The 20,975-nt window shown below is 44.5% G+C and overlaps 1 protein-coding gene across 1 annotated transcript in view; it reads left to right on the top strand.

Annotated features, from left to right (window-relative positions):
* The window catches only part of LOC309551209 (centromere protein H-like), a gene marked incomplete at its 5' end in the record, with an annotated part of 207,307 nt that overhangs the window by 177,954 nt on the left and 8,378 nt on the right, over nt 1-20,975 (top strand). Inside the window, one exon of the mRNA XM_082251707.1 lies at nt 15,177-15,228. Within this exon, the coding sequence (XP_082107833.1) occupies nt 15,177-15,228 (52 nt within the window). The remainder of the gene's footprint in view (nt 1-15,176; nt 15,229-20,975) is intronic.

Raw genomic sequence — 20,975 nt, 5'->3', positions numbered from 1 at the left:
ACTCCCATTTTGCTTGTCTATAAATTAAATCCCAAACCCTAAATACATTTCTAGTCAACTCATGTGTATTTATATCCAAGTTTCTGTACTTATGTGGTACCCGAAGGTTATTTTCCAACCAAGTTTTTTTCAATTTTCACCCATAATTTGTCACTTTTTTTATTTTCCCCCACTCCACCAATTGTGATATTGCTCTGCCCTCCCCCATACTGTTAAGTAGTGGAAAAGGGTTTTTTGACCTTCCTCTGTTCAGCAGATAGACAAGATACCTCCCCCATCTGGATCTTCTCCACTTGTCTACTCTTGAGGTGGGGTGGAACTCTATTAACAGCACCTGATAGAATCCTCCTTTGGGGTAAGATGGCTCCTAGTCCTCCATGTACCCACTAGGTTCCCAGGGATCTCCTCCTTCCTATTTACTGTGTTACTTTCCCCATCCCACTTTCTCTTTCTAATTATGTCTACTCTTTCTCCAGTGGCTGCCTTTAAAGTCCCATGCGTCTTTCCTTGTCTTTTCCTATGATTCCATGATATTTAATGTCCTTATTTCAATAACTTTTCTATGTCACATCGTATTCTTCTTGACCAGTTGCCATTGTTCAACATCCGGTAATAGGCCTTCTCTTCTTCTGTTTGACCAGCTGGGCAGTTCTATCATCGGTAGTTCCGATTTTCTACAGAAATCATGTAGCTGCACGTTCATTTTTCCGGCCCACCAAGCACGCTGGAAATCCCTAATTATATTGAATGTTATGTTCTCGCATTTGATCCAAAAGTGATTTTAAAGTCCTCCTTCTTTCCAATGTGCTTTGTGAAAGATCCGTATAGATCTGCAGGTTTGCCTCTTCATACTTTAGTGGTGGCACACCTCTCATCTTTCCCCATATTTACTGTATGCCTTTTCCGTATAGTTATGAAATCTTACTATTCTGTCTCTTGGAACATCTTTTGCTATGTTTTTTGTTTTGTGGTCTTCTGACCCTGTGGATTTTTAGGACTTCTGTTATAGGCCTGCCTAACAGTGGATTGAATATTTTTTTTCATTGTCACTAGATCTTTTCCTTGTGATGTTTCTGGTAGTCCTCTGATTCTCAAATATTTCTTCTGTCTCTATTTTCTTGATTTTAAAGTTTGTATGCCAAATTCCTTTGTTCGATTTGTAACAAACTCCTCTCTTGTTTTAATTCCCGCACAACTTGAGAATTAATGTCTAGCCTCTTTTCTGTATCCTCTACCTGTTTTAATAACTGACCAAGATAGTTATGTAGCACTGCCATGTCTTTCTTCAAGGAAAGTTCAAATTTAGCAAACATATTTGCCATTTCAAATTTTATAGGCAATTGGGCTTCGGGATCATTTTCAACATCCAGATATATTTTTAACTGGTTAGGTGTGTTTCTCCGCTGATATTGTTTCTTGAGTACTCCTATTACTCCCTGTTTGAAAGTCAATTGGGGGCAAGGCGGAAACGGAGACAGGCCAGTCCATATTTCCATCCTGAGACATGTATTTTCTTATAGTTCCAGGGCTGTCCCTGACTGTGGGTGACTTTGCGGTTCCTCCACCACTTCCTGATTTACCAATCATCCTGAGTGTCGCCTTATTTTTACATTCTTTCAGTTATGTAGCCTCAGAGTTCCCCTGTCACTGATTTAAATTTACCTCCTACTAGGAGAGTGTCCACCTTGTATCTGCTGTTCGCACTATAAGTGGTGTCAAGTGACCTGTGCAAAAAAACAGTTCAGCATGAAGAGAAACAAAAACGAGGGGTGATTTACTACTCTTGCTTTAGGGTAGCTCTTCAGATGGTAACTTTTTTTTTTTTTTCCTTTTTTTTTTCTCCCCTCTCCCTACTTTCTTCTTTTCTTTTTTTTCCCTTCCTCCTCCTCCTCTTCCTTGCTCTATTAATGTGAGGGTATATGTAGAATTTTGTCCTGTCCCTTCTTTTTTCTTTTACTTTTTGCCTTTTTTCTTTTTCCTTTCTCTCTCCCTGTCTCCTCTCTTCCCTTTAATTGTAACTCTGTGTTACACCGCTCTTTTCTCTGCTGTCTCCGCTGCTGCCTTTTGGCCGCGATCGGCCAGTCTTCAGCTTTTACCAGAGTCCGCCGAGTCCAGCCTAGTTTCTCCGAGTACAGCCGTTCAGTCTTCTCTTCCCTGACCTCCCCTTGTGCCTCTGAGCCTTGCCGAGCACAGCCGACTTTCACCGGATCTCCCACCTCCGGCAGGGAGACTGCCCTGGGCCCGCTCTCTACTTTTTTACAGTGCCGCTGCCGCCACTTCTCTATCTCGGCTCACCCTCCACCTCTGCCAAGAGAGGGTTCTCCAGTGGCGGCTCCTGTATTATCGCTATGACACCCTTGGCAGTATCGGGCTTATGGCTCCCTGTCCGTCTTGGCAGTCTCAGGCCAGCGTCTCCTCTATCCATGGGAGGGATTTCCTTGCCTCAGATGTCTTGATTACATAAAGTGTTTGGCGCCCAGGCAGGCGTGATAATGTAATCGCTAAAACTCTGTCCTACGTGTTTTGTCCTAACAGACATAGTCACTGGAACAACAGAGGTAGTGGTGAACAATGGTAACTGGACTATATAGGCTCATAGCAATAAAAAAAATAGAGGGTGCTGCCACCTCTCTGCTAACTTCCTTAGAGTCCCTTAATGGCAGCCATGTTACTGAAGACCGAAGCTCTCACAAATGGTAATGTCAGCAACCCGGCACAATTGGAACAAATCATCCAGATTCAGAAAGCTGTGAAAAAGACGACCTATAACTCCATCATACCACATTTTCTTACTGAAAATGAATAATGGCTAAAAATATATATATATATATATATATATATATATATATATAATGGAAATAGCAGTGCTATTTAGAACAACATGAACAAAAATAAAAATTATAATAAGTTTATTCTGTGTTCTGAGCTCAAACCCACAAATAACTGAATAAAAAATATAAATTATCTTAAAGTACCTTAAAGTACCTTAAAACATGATACAAACTAGGGCTCCTGAGACATATACAGTACAATAAAGTTAAATGCCTAACTATGGGCTTGGCAATGGCGCTGTAGGGACAGTCTTTAGGGTGCTCCGTGCCGATGCATACAGACCCTACCTCAGCACTAATACATTTCCGCGGGCAGCAAGACTCCAGGGACACCAGATGCCGAGCCCATCGGGGATCAGACATTTATGTGTATTTTCTGAGGAAAACAGCCACCCTGATCTCGGCTTTGGGACCCAAGATGGCGATGCTGCGCCCGGCTGAAGCAGATACACTTACACAGAAGAAGGCAAGGAAACACGTCTCAGTCCCTGCTCCAGCACCCGCCCACACCACTGACAGACCAGACTTGACGATTCTCACCCCAGAGATTCTCAGGGCAGACTCCCCAGTACCATCCACAGCCAGCTAGAGCAAACCTCAGCCTCAGAATGGAGGAATATTATCTCTTTCCTCCTCACTAAACAGGACTTCACTGAAATGGCAGCCTCAATAGTGAGTACACTCTCAAAGGTAATTTATGACTTTAAGCAGCAGATTGACAGTGCGGACACTAGAGTAACTGCGGTTGAGACATCCTCTGCTGCTGTGGACGCTCAGGTGACAGCACTGGAGGAATTGCAGGCCTATTGCCACCGACGCATCACCATGTTGCACCTGCAGCTTGACCATGGGGAGAACCGTAACCGAGGAAACAGAGACTAAGAGGTATACCACAGGCCACATCTGGAGGAGATCTCCGGGCAATGGTCACTGCTATATTTAATCGCCTACTGGATAAGTTGCCTACGGAAGAGCTGGAGCTGGACAGAGAAAATAGTTCAGGGTCCTCGCAACTGCGACGCTATGTATCCCAGAGATTTCCTCGCTAAGGTGCATTTCTACACTATCAAATAGGAAATAATGCGGCGGGCTTGGTCTAGAGCACCGGTGGACTTTGACTGAGTACAAATACGCCTTCTCCCTGATCTCTCCAGTCTGACCCTGAGGATTCGGAGAACTCTTCGCTCTTTATTGGAAGTTGTCTGGAACTCTGGAGCTACCTACCATTGGGGCCACCCATTCCACCTCATAGTTCAAAAGGGAAATTAATTGTTTGCATTATGGTGGCCGGACCAATTGCCTGAGCTCTTTGCTTTCCTGGGTGCACCGATGATTCCTATCCCAGATTGGCTGAATCTCCTGTCCACTTTTGTGCCATTTCGACCTCCTTCTCCGAGGCCGCAATGACCCAGGAGACGTAGGCCTCGTTCAAGCATGAGATCAGACCCCAGAGACATACCAACCTCCCCTAAACCATGAGGACTGACTTCTGGACCACCCAGCAGAAGATGTAAAATGGCAGCTCTCCGCCCTCCGTAAAATGTATTTAAGAAACCGCATCTGTACTCTCTCATACGCTCCTATAGAATGCCATTGTGATATCCCATGCTCCGGACGCTCTACCCACGTGTTTTATTGATTAGTACGTGAACACCTGGTGGAGGAAGGCCTTGGGGGGCCATGACAGGGTAAACTCCACTCCGGGTGGGCGTTTGGCTCCAATGATGGGTCGCTTATAGGACATTGATTGGGGTCTTTATTGATCAGTACTAGATAGACAGGTTCTGTGGGTACCAGGCGGTCTAGGAGGGTTCTTCTCCTCGCACTTTTATTTCTTCTTTCTTTGGGGACCATGGAGTGATGACATAACCTGGCTGACAGGCTGACTTATTAGTTCTTCCCGAGCAGACATGGGCCCCCACAGTGTTATGTTTTGTTGTAACACCATATCCCGCTGATGAGGGTTGTGTGCTGTGGGTTGCCCTTGGGTCTGCGTCCCTCAATGATTGATGGGGGTGCCCGGATCGGAGAGTTGCCTTCAGAGGCAAGTTCCCTTGTCTGTCCAGGAGGCTTTTGAGTTCTTTCTGTGATTTGATGCTTTCTTTTACTGTTGCTGTGGTAAAATCCCAGCTTTTTTTTTTTTTTTTACACTTGTGGCTTCAGACACAGGAGTACACTTGAATGTATTGTAATTGCCTTTGTTCTAATTGAGGTTCATCACCTCGGTTTAATTAACTTTTTTGGTTTTATACTTACCAATAAAGTATTTAATTTTATATTGTGCTGTTATGTGGTTTATCTTATGTGCCCTTAAAGTCCATTTTTTGTGGTCCGGTAGTCCAGACCATTTGTTTTTTTCACTTATAGATCGCCTAATACCCCCCCCCCCTGTCTTTACCTTTTTAGATTTATGTACATTTGTTCCCACCCCCATACCCATCCCTTTGTTTTTATTTCTTCTTTTTTTTTTTTCTTTTTTTTTTCCCTTCATCTTTCCCCACTGTCCTCTTGAACCTCTTAAAAGGTAGTAGTGTCTGCCATGGCCTTCACACCTTGACAAAATAAGCTAGAGATTAAATTCACTTCCTTAAACGTCTAGCTACACCTGAGAAACGGTCCAGACTCCTCTCGGATCTAAAGCGATCTCGCTCCCAAGTGATTTTCTTACAGGAAACCGACTTTATACTTGAAACCGTTCCCAAACTACACTATCGAGACTTTCCGTGGGCATACCATGCACCTTCACTCCTTTCTAAATCAAAGGGAGTTAGCGTACTAATTGCTAAAAACATCTCATGGCCCTTATTAGAGAAACGGCTGACCCTCAGGGCCGCTATTTGCTCCTAAAAGGGAAGATTGGTAATACCACGGTCACCTTGGTGAATGTCTATTTCCCGAATTCAGATCATCTCCATTTCCTATGGCCACTGATCCCTATCCTACTGGAATTCCACAAGGGTCTTTTTCTGCTGGTTGGAGATTTTAATTTTGCCCCTGAACTATTGATAGATGTTTAGAGGGGCACTTCACATATTTCTTACGCACGCCTGAGACAACTAAAAAACAAACTGTCACACCTTAATTGGGTAGATCCATGGAGAATCATGCACCCTAAAAAAAGGGATTACACATATTACTCCTCGATTCATCATACTTATTCCAGGATAGATCTCCTCATGATCCAACACAAATACCTGCCACTTGTCACTTCCTCTAAGATAGACCTCATCTCCCTCTCTGATCATGCCCCCATACACTTAACTTTAAAGTGGGGTGATTTTCACTCCAAACCCCCGACCTGAAGGATCAACGAATCACTGTTGCAGCTTCCGGTGGTCCGAGCTGAGCTTGATAAAGTTCTCATGGATTTTTTTTCTGGAAAATTCGGAATCCTCCAAAAACCTGACATCCGCGTGGGAAACGCACAAATGCGTTGTCCGGGGCATTTTGATCCATATAGGCGCCCAGAAGAAAAGAGAGAGAACCCAGAGGATTGACGAACTGATTGCTCAAATGCACACCCTAGACTCCCAACATAAAAAATCCTTAGCGGAATCCCACCTCACAGCCTTATTGAAAGTCAGAGAGGAATTAACTGGTCTTCTTTATCAGAAGACCACACAAAATCTAAACCTGCCCCAGACAACATTTTTTCGAATACTCTGGCAAACCGGGCTCGAGTAATACATGGGCCGAGAAAAGGCAACTTCATCTCACATATCAACAACAGTAGTGGAGCGAAGGTACACACTTCCTAAGTAATAGCGAGGGAATTCTGTGACTACTACAAGGGACTCTATATTTACAACCTGACCTATCCCCTGAGACCATTACCGATGAAACAATATCCGCGGGTGAGTACATAAGAGCCTTAGGAATGCCTAAACTCGTTGACGATATTGGTAACTCCTTCTAATCTGAAATCCCTGCAGAGGAAACCTCTGCACTGCAGACCAAACCTCAAAAGGCCCCGGGTCCGGACGGATTCACACTTGCATATTACCACACTTATTGTCGACTTATAACTCTTTAATTGAAGAGGGTAACATGCCGGTGGACTCCCTGAGAGCCTACATTACACTCATACACAAAGAGGGGAAAGACCCGGCGCAATGTGGGAATTACCGGCCCATTGCACTACTTAATGTGGATCTGAAACTTTTCTCTAAAGTGCTAGCTAACAGGCTTCTCCCACACATTGCGAAATTGAAACACTTGGATCAGGCAGGCTTTATACCCTCTCAGGAGGCCAGAGACAACACAACTCATGCAGTGGTGGGATTCAAAAATTTTAGTAACCAGTTCCGACTTTCCCAGCAGAATGACCAGCGTGCCCCCTTTCAATGCACAGTGACCAGCGTGCCCCCTTTCAATGCACAGTGACTAGCGTGCCCCCCTTTCAATGCACAGTGACCAGCGTGCCCCCTTTTTAATGCACAGTGACCAGCGTGCCCCCCTTTCAATGCACAGTGACCAGCATGCCCCCCTTTCAATGCACAGTGACCAGCATGCCCCCCTTTCAATGCACAGTGACCAGCGTGCCCCCCTTTCAATGCACAGTGACCAGCGTGCCCCCCTTTCAATGCACAGTGACCAGCGTGCCACCCTTTCAATGCAGAGAGACCAGCGTGCCCCCTTTCAATGCACAGTGACCAGCGTGCCCCCTTTCAATGCACAGTGACTAGCGTGCCCCCCTTTCAATGCACAGTGACCAGCGTGCCCCCTTTTTAATGCACAGTGACCAGCGTGCCCCCCTTTCAATGCACAGTGACCAGCATGCCCCCCTTTCAATGCACAGTGACCAGCATGCCCCCCTTTCAATGCACAGTGACCAGCGTGCCCCCCTTTCAATGCACAGTGACCAGCGTGCCCCCCTTTCAATGCACAGTGACCAGCGTGCCACCCTTTCAATGCAGAGAGACCAGCGTGCCCCCTTTCAATGCACAGTGACCAGCATGCCCCCCTTTCAATGCACAGTGACCAGCGCTGCATCCCCCTTTCAATGCAGAAAGACCAGCGTGCCCCCTTTCAATGCACAGTGACCAGCACTGCGTGCCCCCCTTTCATTGCACAGTGACCAGCATGCCCCCTTTCAATGCACAGTGACCAGCGTGCCCCCTTTCAATGCACAGTGACCACAGCATTGCCCCCAATCATTGCAGAGTGCCAGCCACAGCATTGCCCCTAATCATTGCAGAGTTCCACAGCATTGCCCCCAATCATTGCAGAGTTCCACAGCATTGCCCCCAATCATTGCAGAGTTCCACAGCATTGCCCCCAATGATTGCAGAGTGCCAGCCACAGCATTGCCCCCAATGATTGCAGAGTGCCAGCCACAGCATTGCCCCCAATGATTGCAGAGTGCCAGCCACAGCATTGCCCCCAATGATTGCAGAGTGCCAGCGATCCCCCCGCGAGACCCATGCACTTACCTCACGGACGGTCTCGCAGCTTCTCTTCATTCCCCGGCTCCCCTCGTCTCCGAGTCCTCAGTCGTCCCGCGGCGCCTCCTCCTCGTCCAATGGCACGGTGTTTGCCTTTCGGCCAATCAGGAAGCGGGAGGACCCGCTCCCTGATTGGCCAGGAGGAGGATCCGTGTGACAATAGCGAATTCTCATTCGCTATTGTGACAGAATGGGCAGGTCGGGGCGCACTGCTCCGCTCTGCGGCTTCGCGGTCCGAGCGCGGGACATTCAATTGTACTGTGCGTCCTTAGACGCGCAGAGGGATTCAGCCGGTTCTGCGAACTTGCAGAAAGTTAGTAGCCGGTTCTATGGAACCGGTGCGAACCGGCTGAATCCCACCACTGAACTCATGTCTTCAACTTGATTCATCATGCCCGCATAACGAGACGCCCATTCCTTCTGATGTCTACGGACGCAGAAAAGGCCTTCGACAGGGTGGCCTGGCATTTTATGCGGGCCACCCTGTGTCATATAGGCCTTGGTATCAACATGTTATGTTGGATTCTATCACTCTGTTCTGCCCCCACTGCGGCAATACGGGTAAACGACATGCGATCAAACTTCTTTAAGATTACAAAGTGGACAAGACAGGGCTGCCCTTTATCACCTCTCATTTTCATTCTGACTATAGAGGCCCTTCTCTGTACTATCAGAAAAAATCCAGACATCCCATGCATCCAGAAGTCCTCAGGCCACCACAAAATTGCAGCATATGCTGATGACCTGATTTTTTTTCGTCTCCAACCCATACGTCTCTCTCCCCAACATTCTAGAAACCTCCAAAGTATACGGCAAATTATCCAACTACAAAATAAACCTCACTAAGTCTGCAGCTGTCAGTTTTGCTAACCGGCGCAGGTGCATTGGCAACCTTCCCGTCAGGAACACACATTTGCCAATGCGCATGCGAGAACGTTCTTAGCGTACGCGGGTTCACCATTCTGCGCATTCGCAAATTCACCAGTGTGCATGCGCACGCTAATTATCTTGGCGCCAATCGGCCTATTTAAACTCAGCAGTCACTCCAGTTAATTGTTGTGTTTTCTTCAGCTCTTCCTGTGATCCTGTGTACCGTTGTTCCTGATTATTTGACCCAGCTTCCTCTTGACCTTGCTACTTGCTGCCCGCCCTGACCTTTGGCTCGTCTGACTACTCTCTCGGCTATCCTTGTCTGCTTCTCTGCTTCTGGACCGGAACCTGCGCTCTGCCTGGCTGGGTGATCCTGGGGACCGCGATCTGGTGTTAGCTTGCAGCGTAGTCCACCCCCACCATCAGGGGCCCTGGTGAAAACCAGGTAGCACTTAGACTCCGCACCTCAGGTGAACCTGTGTCCTTGTCAGAGTACTTACCTTAGTGTCCATCAGGCATCCTGCTCTGCTACCTCGGGCTCTCAGGTGAGAGTTCTCTCTACTAGTCAGGCTCCACCTGCCTCCCTGACAGCAGCCCTCAACAGTACACTTTCAGGTCCGGATGCTCAAAACATACGGTCTTCTTTCCCGTTTCAATTGTTAGATACTCAAATAACATATCTAGATATAAATGCAACCCCGGATCTTACGAGTTTATACCAGGAAAACCTATTACCTCTACTCCAGGCACTGAAATTCAATCTACAACACTGGCACTCTAACCTTGACGTGGCTCGATAGATATAGTGCTCTGAAAATGACTGTCCTCCCCAGGCTGCTGTATGTCTTTCAAGCAGTGCCGGTCTGACTCCCTCCGACCTTTTTTTAAACAGATGAGGTCCCTCTTTAGAAACTTTGTCTGGTCACACGCGTGGCCCAGGATAAAATGGCAAACTCTATCTCTTCCTAAGCCGAAGGGGGGTATTGGCCTACCCGATATGCTGAAATACTATAGAGCTGTGCATCTCTCGAGGGTTGTGGACTGGCACTGCAACAGGAACTCTAAACAATGAGTGAGTATGGATATAGAGGACCCCCCGCTTCTGCTACAGATCGCTCCTTGGACCACCGCCTCCCTACCTGAGAGTATACAGAATCACCCCCTGATCAGTGCCACTTTATCAGAAACCAGGGTCATTTTTCAAACTACTGATAATAACGTCTCTGCCTTCCCCTCTAACGCCCATTATAGGTAACCCAGATTTTACCCTGGGGTTCACTAACCGGAGACTTGGGGAACTAGGCCAACAAGGGAAATCTCACTTGATGGAGATGTGGTCACGTGGGAGATTTCCTTCCTTAGCAGATATATCCAAGCTCTCAGAGCCCCCATTGGACAAACCAACTTCGGCACTTCCTCCAGACCTTTCAGAAAACAAACTATGTCCCCCACTCGCTGACTCCCTTTGAAGCACTATGTAGGAATGGCCTTGATTTACAGTTATGGAACTTCACCGGAGGAGGGGGGAAAACTGACCTACATCGGTCGATGGGAAGCAGACCTTAACCTACAATTCACCCCCAAGAAAATTCTCGTACTAACCCACAAATCATCTATTGCGAATCAATATCAGGAAGTGAGATACACAATCCTCTCCAGGTGGTACAGAGTACCACATATACTCCATAAGATGGATAACACTATTCCAGATAAGTGTTGGCACTGTAATTCGGAGGGGGGAACAATGCTTCACTTATTCTGGTCATGCCCCGCACTAAACTACTTCAGGGAAAAGGTGACAATCACCATAAAACTGGCATCTGTAGATGTGAAAGATAACCCAGCAGCGTGCTTACTCCACCTGACTGAGAGACCCCTTCGGAAATATAAAAAAATCGTTAACCATGCATCTGCTCAACCCAGCAAAAACTTGCATCCCTGCCTCATGGAGACAGACTCACTCACCGACTAGTGCACTGTGGTATTCCAAAATCAAATAAATACATCGTATGGAAGAACTGACAGCTTTTATTCCCAACACAGAAGAACCATTTAGAGACAAGTGGGGGTCACGGAGACACTTTATTTGCACTGATACTTACCTGCAGGAAGTCGCGAGATTTACACAAGTTCCGGCCCGACCGGAGCCGCTGCCTTGGGAATGCAAATAGGCCTCTCTGCTACCTCCCCCTTTCATCATTTTTTTTTTCCTTCCCCATTAGCCCAGTTTTAACTTGACACAAAAATCTGGCTTGACATGTACGTAAACGTGGTGCCCCTTGAAGGCTCGGTTATGTAGCTCGTAAAAATACACGCAAATGTTCTAACTCAAACGATATGGTTGTTTCTATAATTCTATGTATTGATACATTTGAAAACCAGTTCCACGTTTATTGCATTCCGACAACACTATGGATAATTCTATTGAATCTGTAGTATTTGCAGATCTTTGGTACAATAAAGCAAAATTTTAAAAAAAAATGCCTAGCTATTACTAATGAAGCATTTAAGGTCCTATGTCCCAATGCTTTATTCGTAATAGTATTGGCTATAAATCAGTATGCACAGCCAATACAATACCAAAGGGAATACAACATTTGGGAGTGCTGGTGGTGATTAAGAAAAGGAGTTGCCCTCCTGGCAGCCAGAGAGGACCCCCTTTTGAGGGACACATGCCAGGTGACCTGGGCTCCCTTGTGCCATGGACCTTTGGGTGTTCGGTTGGACTTTTGGAGCCCTAATCTGATCCACAATAAATTGCACAGCCCTGCACGAGGTGTGCTGCAGAAGTATGGGGGCTGTTATGGACTTGAGTCAGGAGAATGGAGCGTGAATATCTCCAACCACCGTCTGTGCACATGCTGGCAGACAGGCAAGTCTGGGCAGTTACAGAATATAGCCTGAATAGCCCTGTTTACTGGTACCTCTAAACATTTTAGATGAATCCTCTGCACATTGCTATACTGTATACCCTTTCTAGCAAACTTTGGAAAAACTTTGGATTTTTAGTTCACATATATTACAATATGCCGTGACATTAAGAGGTTATGTTTAGAAAAACAATGCAGCCATCACATCTAAGGCTCCATTCTCACCTGAGCGATCCGTATCATGGGCGGAATCGCAACGCGCAAATTTTCTGCGCGATAAATAGCTGTTGCTGTTTTTGAGTGACAAGTATTGCATGTTTAAGATGACCAACTATAATCCCTCTATATCCACTGGAGCATTTGCTTGGGACTGGCTATTGTGTTAACATGTGGCAGATAAACCCTAGCTGTAGAAGAGCTATAAGGCTCAGGTCTTGACAATGACCTGCAATGCAGTAGAATATTTAACTGTGCTGAGCACAGATATACAGTGCTTTGCGCAAGTATTCGGCCCCCTTGAAATTTGCAACCTTTTGCCACATTTCAGGCTTCAAACATAAAGATATAAAACTGTATTTTTTTTTTTGTGAAGAATCAACAACAAGTGGGACACAATCATGAAGTGGAATGAAATTTATTGGATATTTCAAACTTTTTTAACAAATAAAAAACTGAAAAATTGGGCGTGCAAAATTATTCAGCCCCCTTAAGTTAATACTTTGTAGCGCCACCTTTTGCTGCGATTACAGCTGTAAACTGTAAAAATAGTGGTTGATGATAAAAAATCTGTCAAACACACACCCAGCGCTGGTGGTCACTGTAAGATAATAAGTATCCTCTTCAGATACTTATGTGCAACACAATAAAGGTGCAACATTAATCTATAAATACATAAAAAACAATGAATAAATATATATCTGGTCAGCAGCCGCTGTAAATAAACAATAGCTGTAAGATGCAGTTAGTACTGTGTCAATACACAAGAAGAATCACACTCAGCAGCGCTTAAACCCAAAGCAATCCACTTTAAGTATCTAAAAGTTGTTAAAAATTGTTAAAAAATCGTCATAAAAATGCAAGCATACAAGTGATATATGCAAAACAGTCTCTATTGGTCCCCAGTGCAGTCTTTACTAGCAGAGAAACATGGAGTCCATGATAATCGGTCAAATTGTGGTACTTCAATCAAATTGGACAAGGATGGATCCACCACCACACCGCTCCAGCGGGCAGTGATTGTCATCTTATAAATCAGAGGTGTGGAGAGACAACCGAGAGGCAGTGATATAAAGGCTTTTTTTATCTTTGTTGATCTGGTGAGTGTGAAATCTGGAGGGGAGCACTGGAGGTGTGGTGGTGGATCCATCCTTGTCCAATTTGATTGAAGTACCACAATTTATTCGATCGATTATCATGGACTCCATGTTTCTCTGCTAGTAAAGACTGCACTGGGGACCAATAGAGACGTATATCACTTGTATGCTTGCATTTTTATGACGATTTTTTAACAATTTTTAACAACTTTTAGATACTTAAAGTGGATTGCTTTGGGTATAGCGCTGCTGAGTGTGATTCGTCTTGTGTATTGACACAGTACTAACTGCACCTTACTTATAGATTACTGAAATATTTGCCCATTCCTCCTTGCAAAACAGCTCGAGCTCAGTGAGGTTGGATGGAGAGCGTTTGTGAACAGCAGTTTTCAGTTCTTTCCACAGATTCTCGATTGGATTCAGGTCTGGACTTTGACTTGGTCATTCTAACACCTGGATATATTTATTTGGGAACCATTCCTTTGTAGATTTTGCTTTGTTTTGGATCATTGTCTTGTTGGAAGACAAATCTCCATCCCAGTCTCAGGTCTTTTGCAGACTCCATCAGGTTTTCTTCCAGAATGGTCCTGTATTTGGCTCCATCCATCTTCCCATCAATTTTAACCATCTTCCCTATCCCTGCTGAAGAAAAGCAGGCCCAAACCATGATGCTGCCACCATCATGTTTGACAGTGGGGATGGTATGTTCAGGGTGATGAACTGTGTTGCTTTTACGCCAAACATAACGTTTTGCATTGTTGCCAAAAAGTTTGATTTTGGTTTCATCTGACCAGAGCACCTTCTTCCACATGTTTGGTGTGTCTCCCAGGTGGCTTGTGGCAAACTTTAAACAACACTTTTTATGGATATCTTTAAGAAATGGTTTTCTTCTTGCCACTCTTCCGTAAAGGCCAGATTTGTGCAGTATACGACTGATTGTTGTCCTATGGACAGAGTCTCCCACCTCAGCTGTAGATCTCTGCAGTTCATCCAGAGTGATCATGGGCCTCTTGGCTGCATCTCTGATCAGTCTTCTCCTTGTATGAGCTGAAAGTTTAGAGGGACGGCCAGGTCTTCGTAGATTTGCCGTGGTCTGATACTCCTTCCATTTCAATATTATCGCTTGCACAGTGCCCCTTGGGATGTTTAAAGCTTGGGAAATCTTTCTGTATCCAAATCCGGCTTTAAACTTCTCCACAACAGTATCTTGGACCTGCCTGGTGTGTTTCTTGTTCTTCATGAGGCTCTCTGCGCTTTAAACGGACCTCTGAGACTATCACAGTGCAGGTGCATTTATACAGAGACTTGATTACACACAGGTGGATTCTATTTATCATCATTAGTCATTTAGGTCAACATTGGCTCATTCAGAGATCCTCACTAAACTTCTGGAGAGAGTTTGCTGCACTGAAAGTAAAGGGGCTGAATAATTTTGCACGCCCAATTTTTCAGTTTTTTATTTGTTAAAGTTTGAAATATCGAATAAATTTTGTTCCACTTCATGATTGTGTCCCACTTGTTGATTCTTCACAAAAAATTACAGTTTTATATCTTTGTTTGAAGCCTGAAATGTGGCAAAAGGTCGCAAAGTTCAAGGGGGCCGAATACTTTCGCAAGGCACTGTATCTTCTATTTGCTGGTAGGGCCCAGGCTGCAACGTACAGCCATGGAGAGTAGCTTGGGGGCAGCCTACACAAATAAAAAAAGTATTATTTTATTTTGTTTTTTTTTTGTTTTTTCATTTTTTTGTTTTTTTTAACCTTCAGCTACATTGTTCAGATAGAAGTGCAAAATATATGATCCAATTGTTGATTAAATACATTTTTTTTTTATACTTTTGCATTTTAGACTAACAGACAGTATGAACACCAGTTGACTGGTATACGTAAGAGAAGAATGGGTAAGTACCCAACCATTGTATAGCCTATAAATGTAATATGCTGAGTGTACATATGTCAAAGAGGCTACATTCAGACAGTCACTGCTTCTCCACAAGTCTGGTTCTGATGACCGTAATTCATCACCACTACTGTAAGTGCTTTTGTTTGTATTTTAATAAAGTAGGTTTCATACATTATACCAGTGTGCTCTTAGTTTGGTCTGTTTTTTATACTAGTAGGTTGTTGACTAAAGTTCTGAGACAGTTGAATGATACTGAAACTTAGAATAAAAAGAATACAGTGATGGAAGTGACCAGACTTTGCAGATGTGGTCTGTGCTGTTCTTAATGCTAGTATCATCATGAAATATTAGACAGGTATTCTGCAGAAGTAAAGCACAGAGGTTTGGACTACTAAGGGCACTTAGTGCCTAAGTGGATGGAAGGTTTAGAGGACTTTAAGTTATTGGTCGTTAATCTGAAAAACTCTATTAAGAGTGTTCAAAACCCCCGTCCAACACTGGTGTAACCTTGTGCAACACTGGAAGAGATGACTAAGATCCCCTTGGTCTCTTCTACATCTACAACCTAGCGGGTACGCAAGTGTACCCATTTTGTCTAAGTGGAGTGTAATGTGCTCCCAGTAAAATATAGTTGTGACAATTTCTGAGAAACATTAAGGGAACTAATGATCACTGATAGAAATGCCTCCTCCTATTCGTTCTCCGAAAGCTGGCCAAAATCCTGCTCCCAGCGAGCTGTCGCTTTTTGTTGGGTGGTGGTATAGCATTGGGAGGTAAAGCCCTTGGTACACTCAGCAGATTAAAGATTTGGGAAGCGACTGGATCCAGCCACTCTTATTTCATTAAGTCTTGACAGCATGTCACAATTGAATAGAATAGTAATACATGTGAGAGGGCAAGGCAATCTTTTCCTTGGAATTCAGAAAATTAAAGTAGGATCCCATTCTTAACAATGTGAGATGAGTCACCCCGAATTCTCACCACCCTGTTGAAGTTTAGCAAACTCAATATATGAATTTTTACACCATATGGGACTCTATTTCATGAACCCTATAACTCATTGCAGTTGTTTCAACTTATTCCAAATTTGTTGAATGAGGTTATATGTCAGCATTTGTTTATTGGGTTTATTGAACGCCTGTGATTCCAAGCCCTCCGGAACAGATTCTGCCTGCGTACAGACAAGCATAAGATATATGGCAGATCTGATCGGGGTGTTGCACGGGTGGGGAGGGAAGCATTTTTTTTGCGGGTTAGAGCAGATCATTGCAGCTAGTTCATTGGCGATGGCAAAAAGTAACAGGGACTAGGGACAGCCCTGTCGGGTCCCGCTACTTAGGGCAAACATGTTAGACACACTATCAGACATCCTGATGGCTTCTTGCAGTAAACTATATATAGTTAACAGATCAAGGAAAAAAATCTATCCCCATATTCTAATCTAGCCAGCACAGTCCACAAATCTTGCCAATCAATGATGTCAAAAGCTTTGTTAGCGTCAAGTGTCAACGATTAGTAACCGCGGATTTTTGTGACCTTAAGCTTGCCTGATCCGAGTGTATAATTGACACTATAACCTAATTTAAACATTGCTCTGCAGTAAAGAAATTAGCCGATAGGAGCCTGGATCAACCTGGTCCTTGCCCGACTTAGGGAGCAGGACCACATTAACTTGTGACATTGAGGCAGGGAATCATTGAGCAGCATAAGGGGCATTAAATACTTTTTGTCGTAGTAAAAGCTCCTCTTCACGGTTATACACTTCCTTAGTGATTCAATCATCCCTAGGCGCTTTGTAGGTGGGGAAGGAACTGGTTGCCCTCTGCAGTTCCTCTAGTGTAAGCAGATGACCCAGTTTACTACGCGAGGCCAAGGATAGAGTGGGGAGAGAAATATAGTTGACCAAGGCCCCTGGTGAGAAGCAGCTCTGCACACTACAAAATGTAGCATAAAAATTAACCAGCTCAGCAGTGATCTAATCTGGATTATTGACAATATGGCCCGCGGAGGAGCCGATGGCCCCTATGGTTGGGGAGGACTGCTGAGATCTAGCATTTTTAGCAAGCAGGCGGCCAGTTTTCTCCCCCTCCTTAATAGTACAGTGAGGAGCGCAAGTTTGGGCACCCCAGGTAAAAAAAAATCGTATTAATGTGCATAAAGAAGCCAAGGAAAGAAGGAAAAAATCTCAAAGGCATCAAATTACAGATTAGACATTCTTATAATATGTCAACAAAAGTTAGATTTTATTTCCATCATTGACACTTTCAAAATTACAGAAAACAAAAAAATGGCATCTGCAAAAGTTTGGGCACCCTGCAGAGTTTATAGCATGCACTGCCCCCTTTGCAAGGCTGAGACCTGCCAGTGTCATGGATTGTTCTCAATCATCATCTGGGAATATCAGGTGATGTCAATCTCAAAGGTTTTAAATGCCCAGACTCATCTGACTTTGCCCCAACAATCAGCACCATGGGATCTTCTAAGCCGTTGTCGAGAAAACTGAAAATGAAAATAGTTGACGCTCACAAAGCTGGAGAAGGCTATAAGTAGATAGCAAAGCGTTTTCAGATGTCAATATCCTCTGTTCGGAATGTAATTAAGAAATGGCAGTCATCAGGAACAGTGGAAGTTAAAGCAAGATCTGGAAGACCAAGAAAAATATCCGACAGGACAGCTCGCAGGATTGTGAGAAAAACCTTTCAAAACCCACGTTTGACTGCACGATCCCTCCAGAAAGATCTGGCAGACACTGGAGTTGTGGTACGCTATTCCACTATAAAGAGATACTTGTACAAATATGGTCTTCATGGAAGAGTCATCAGAAGAAAACCTCTTCTACGTCCTCACCACAAAAATCAGCGTTTGAACTTTGCAAATGAACATATAGACAAGCCTGATGCATTTTGGAAACAAGTTCTGTAGACCGATCAGGTTAAAATTGAACTTTTTGAATGAGCAAAGGTACGTTTGGAGATGAAGGGGCACAGAATTTAATGAAAAGAACCTCTGTCCAACTGTTAAGCATGGGGGTAGATCAATCATGCTTTGGGGTTGTATTGCAGCCAGTGGCACAGGGAACATCTCACGAGTAGAAGGGAAAAATGGATTCAATAAAATTTCAGCAAATTTTGGATGTTAACTTGATGCCATCTGTGAAAAAGCTGAAGTTAAAGAAAGGATGGCTTCTACAAATGGATAATGATCCTAAACACACCATACATTAAAAACAGTACATTTTGATCATATACTTACATATTTTTTCATGACAACATATCCATTTGTTATATGCAGAGTGCCAAGGAGGGGAACCACAAGAATACGGACCCCCATGACACCCCGTTACATATGTATATCGACTTCATTGTATTTGCAAATATATCAAATCATAAACCATAAGGATATGGATGCCAAGAAAGTGCAAGGATGCTCCCACCTGAAAGGCTGCCGATTTGGAGCACAGAACCGACAGAAGGGCCCGATAGCAAACCACGTCCCCCTAGCGGGCTGGCATGGACTGCCAAAAGATAGCATATACAGTACTGTGGCAGGTACAAAAACCTATAGGCATATATAAAAATATGGGTTAGTTGCGCACCTAAGGAATTATACAGGGTCACATCAGCTTTCTCTGGCCCCCATGTTATTCCATGGTGATTGTCAACATACAGTACATGATATAAGAGGTCCTACAACTTGCTGATAACTGTCTATTTGATGCATAGTTAACCTAATGGTATATGTATTGTTCTCTTGTCTTCTTCTCTTTTTTTTTTTATTTTTGTACCCCTGTGATATGTCAATAAAATAAAAGATTTTATATTTTTACTGAAGTGGTATTATACCATTATTATTTGTCTGAGACGGTACCCCACAAAGTCACCATCACGCCCCATATCAGCCATAGTAGATTAATCTGTAATAATGCAGCAAAAGGAGCCAGCTAACTGTATCCAGTGGTCAAAGCCTTGTATGGACAGTCTGGAGGCTCAGAGAAGTTAGAGCAGGAGTCCGGTGACATTCAAAGTCTTGGAATAAAGCAAGAGGCATTGCGCAATGGAGTAGATTGGAGGAGGTCACAAGGCAGGTAATAGACAATTGTGTGCAAGTGCGCATCACTAACTTCAAATGCAACCCTGAACTCGGGAGAAGGGATAGCAATTAGTTTCAGCATTGGAGGGCAACCGCCATCATCATTCACAGGCTGCATTCCCTGGAAAGGTGTCAAGTGCCAACCATGCACAACATATCATGCCATAGGAACAAGGGCTTGAGGTAATGCAGGAAAACTAAATGAGAAAACTCCATGCTGACTGTTAATCAATACTGCTGTAGATTAGGTAATAAGTAGAGACCTATCTCGCTGTTCAGAGTGACTAGTTATCCCTCAAAAAGTAAGGAGCTTAGAGGCCAAAGTAAGGACACCCCACTACCCATAGCAAGGCTTGTAAAGGAAAGTGAGTCCTCTTCCCCCTCAGCTTGGCAATGATGAAGACTGCTCATTCTGATCGAGCCAAGTGGCAGCCTCTGGAGCAGTTTCAAAAAAGTGGGTTTGACCCCTAGCGGTCACCCATAAGCTGGTTGGAGATAGCATGGCATATGTTAACTGTAGCAGCTGCATGTGTTTTTTTTTTTTTTTACATCAGCAAATTTTATGTGTTTTCACTGAACTTCTGCAGATAAGTCAGGATAGAAAGAAAATTTTGTGCTGTTGTATTGGATGTTTGCTTTATCCCTGGTGGGTACGGTGGGCTTGTGATGTGTGTGTTCCACGGCAAAAAGGGGGGTCAATGTCTCCTTGCCAAACGCCTACAACAGCCAGTGCTCTACGAAGTTGATGGAGTCCCGGCCTTCCACATTCCCTGGTAGCCCACTATGTGGACATTGTTGCGGCGTAAATTATTTCCAATGTCATCTGTCCAGTTGTTTGCAAAGATAACCAGTTGAGCTGCTGCCCTGGCATCCCGTGCAAGAGGGGGTAGCTGGTCTTCCAGGTTCTCTCTATGGAAGTGGGTCGCTCCCTGATTTTCTGAAGGTCCTGTTGGAGAAGGGAGACCTCTTCTCTCAGTCCCCTGAAGCGCTACTAAAGGTCATCAACAGAGACTGCATTTGTGAATTGTCTGCAAAATTTCACTTCAAGTGGGCTGTGCAGTTTCATCAGCAGTGGAAGCCTGTATTGCCACGTAGAGCTGTGCACTGTCAAACATGGCTGCCACCTCCTGCTCTAATGGTGGAAGAGAGCATGTTCATCAGGAGCAGAATGACTGTTGGAACCAGTTAGTTTGTGCACACAAAACAACATTTCTCTTACGTCCTCCGACAGTCGCCGCCTCTTCATATTCGTCACATATGGGGTATTAGACTTTGCTCCGAAGGAGTAGCTAGGCAACAGAATATGTTAACATTAAAGCTTTTAACATATCCCACCCTCAAGGGGTGGTCCCCTCAGTCAATACCCTCCTACTTCCTGCAACCATATCTCAGTTTTTTAATGTCTAGCTTGTCAGGAGTGGCTGGCTTTTCCTGTGCTGGGGCTTTCTGCCCCAGACTCTTTCTTCTTTTTGAAATTTTGTTTGAGTTTTCTCTCTACCTTTTACTTAGCTGTTATTTTTGTCAGCGTTAGTTAGTTCTTCTGAAGAGGATCATGCGGGCTGGGTCTCGGGCTGATCCCCCCTGGTCGCAGGTCGTGGGTCAGTGGCTTCCCAGCCTGCCATCGAGCGTTCAGCCAGGTAACGCTCCTGGCACAGT

This window comes from Pelophylax lessonae (assembly GCF_965119305.1).
Source record: "Pelophylax lessonae genome assembly, chromosome: 3".
NCBI lineage: Eukaryota > Metazoa > Chordata > Amphibia > Anura > Ranidae > Pelophylax > Pelophylax lessonae.
This window is presented reverse-complemented; position numbering and strand designations above follow the sequence as displayed.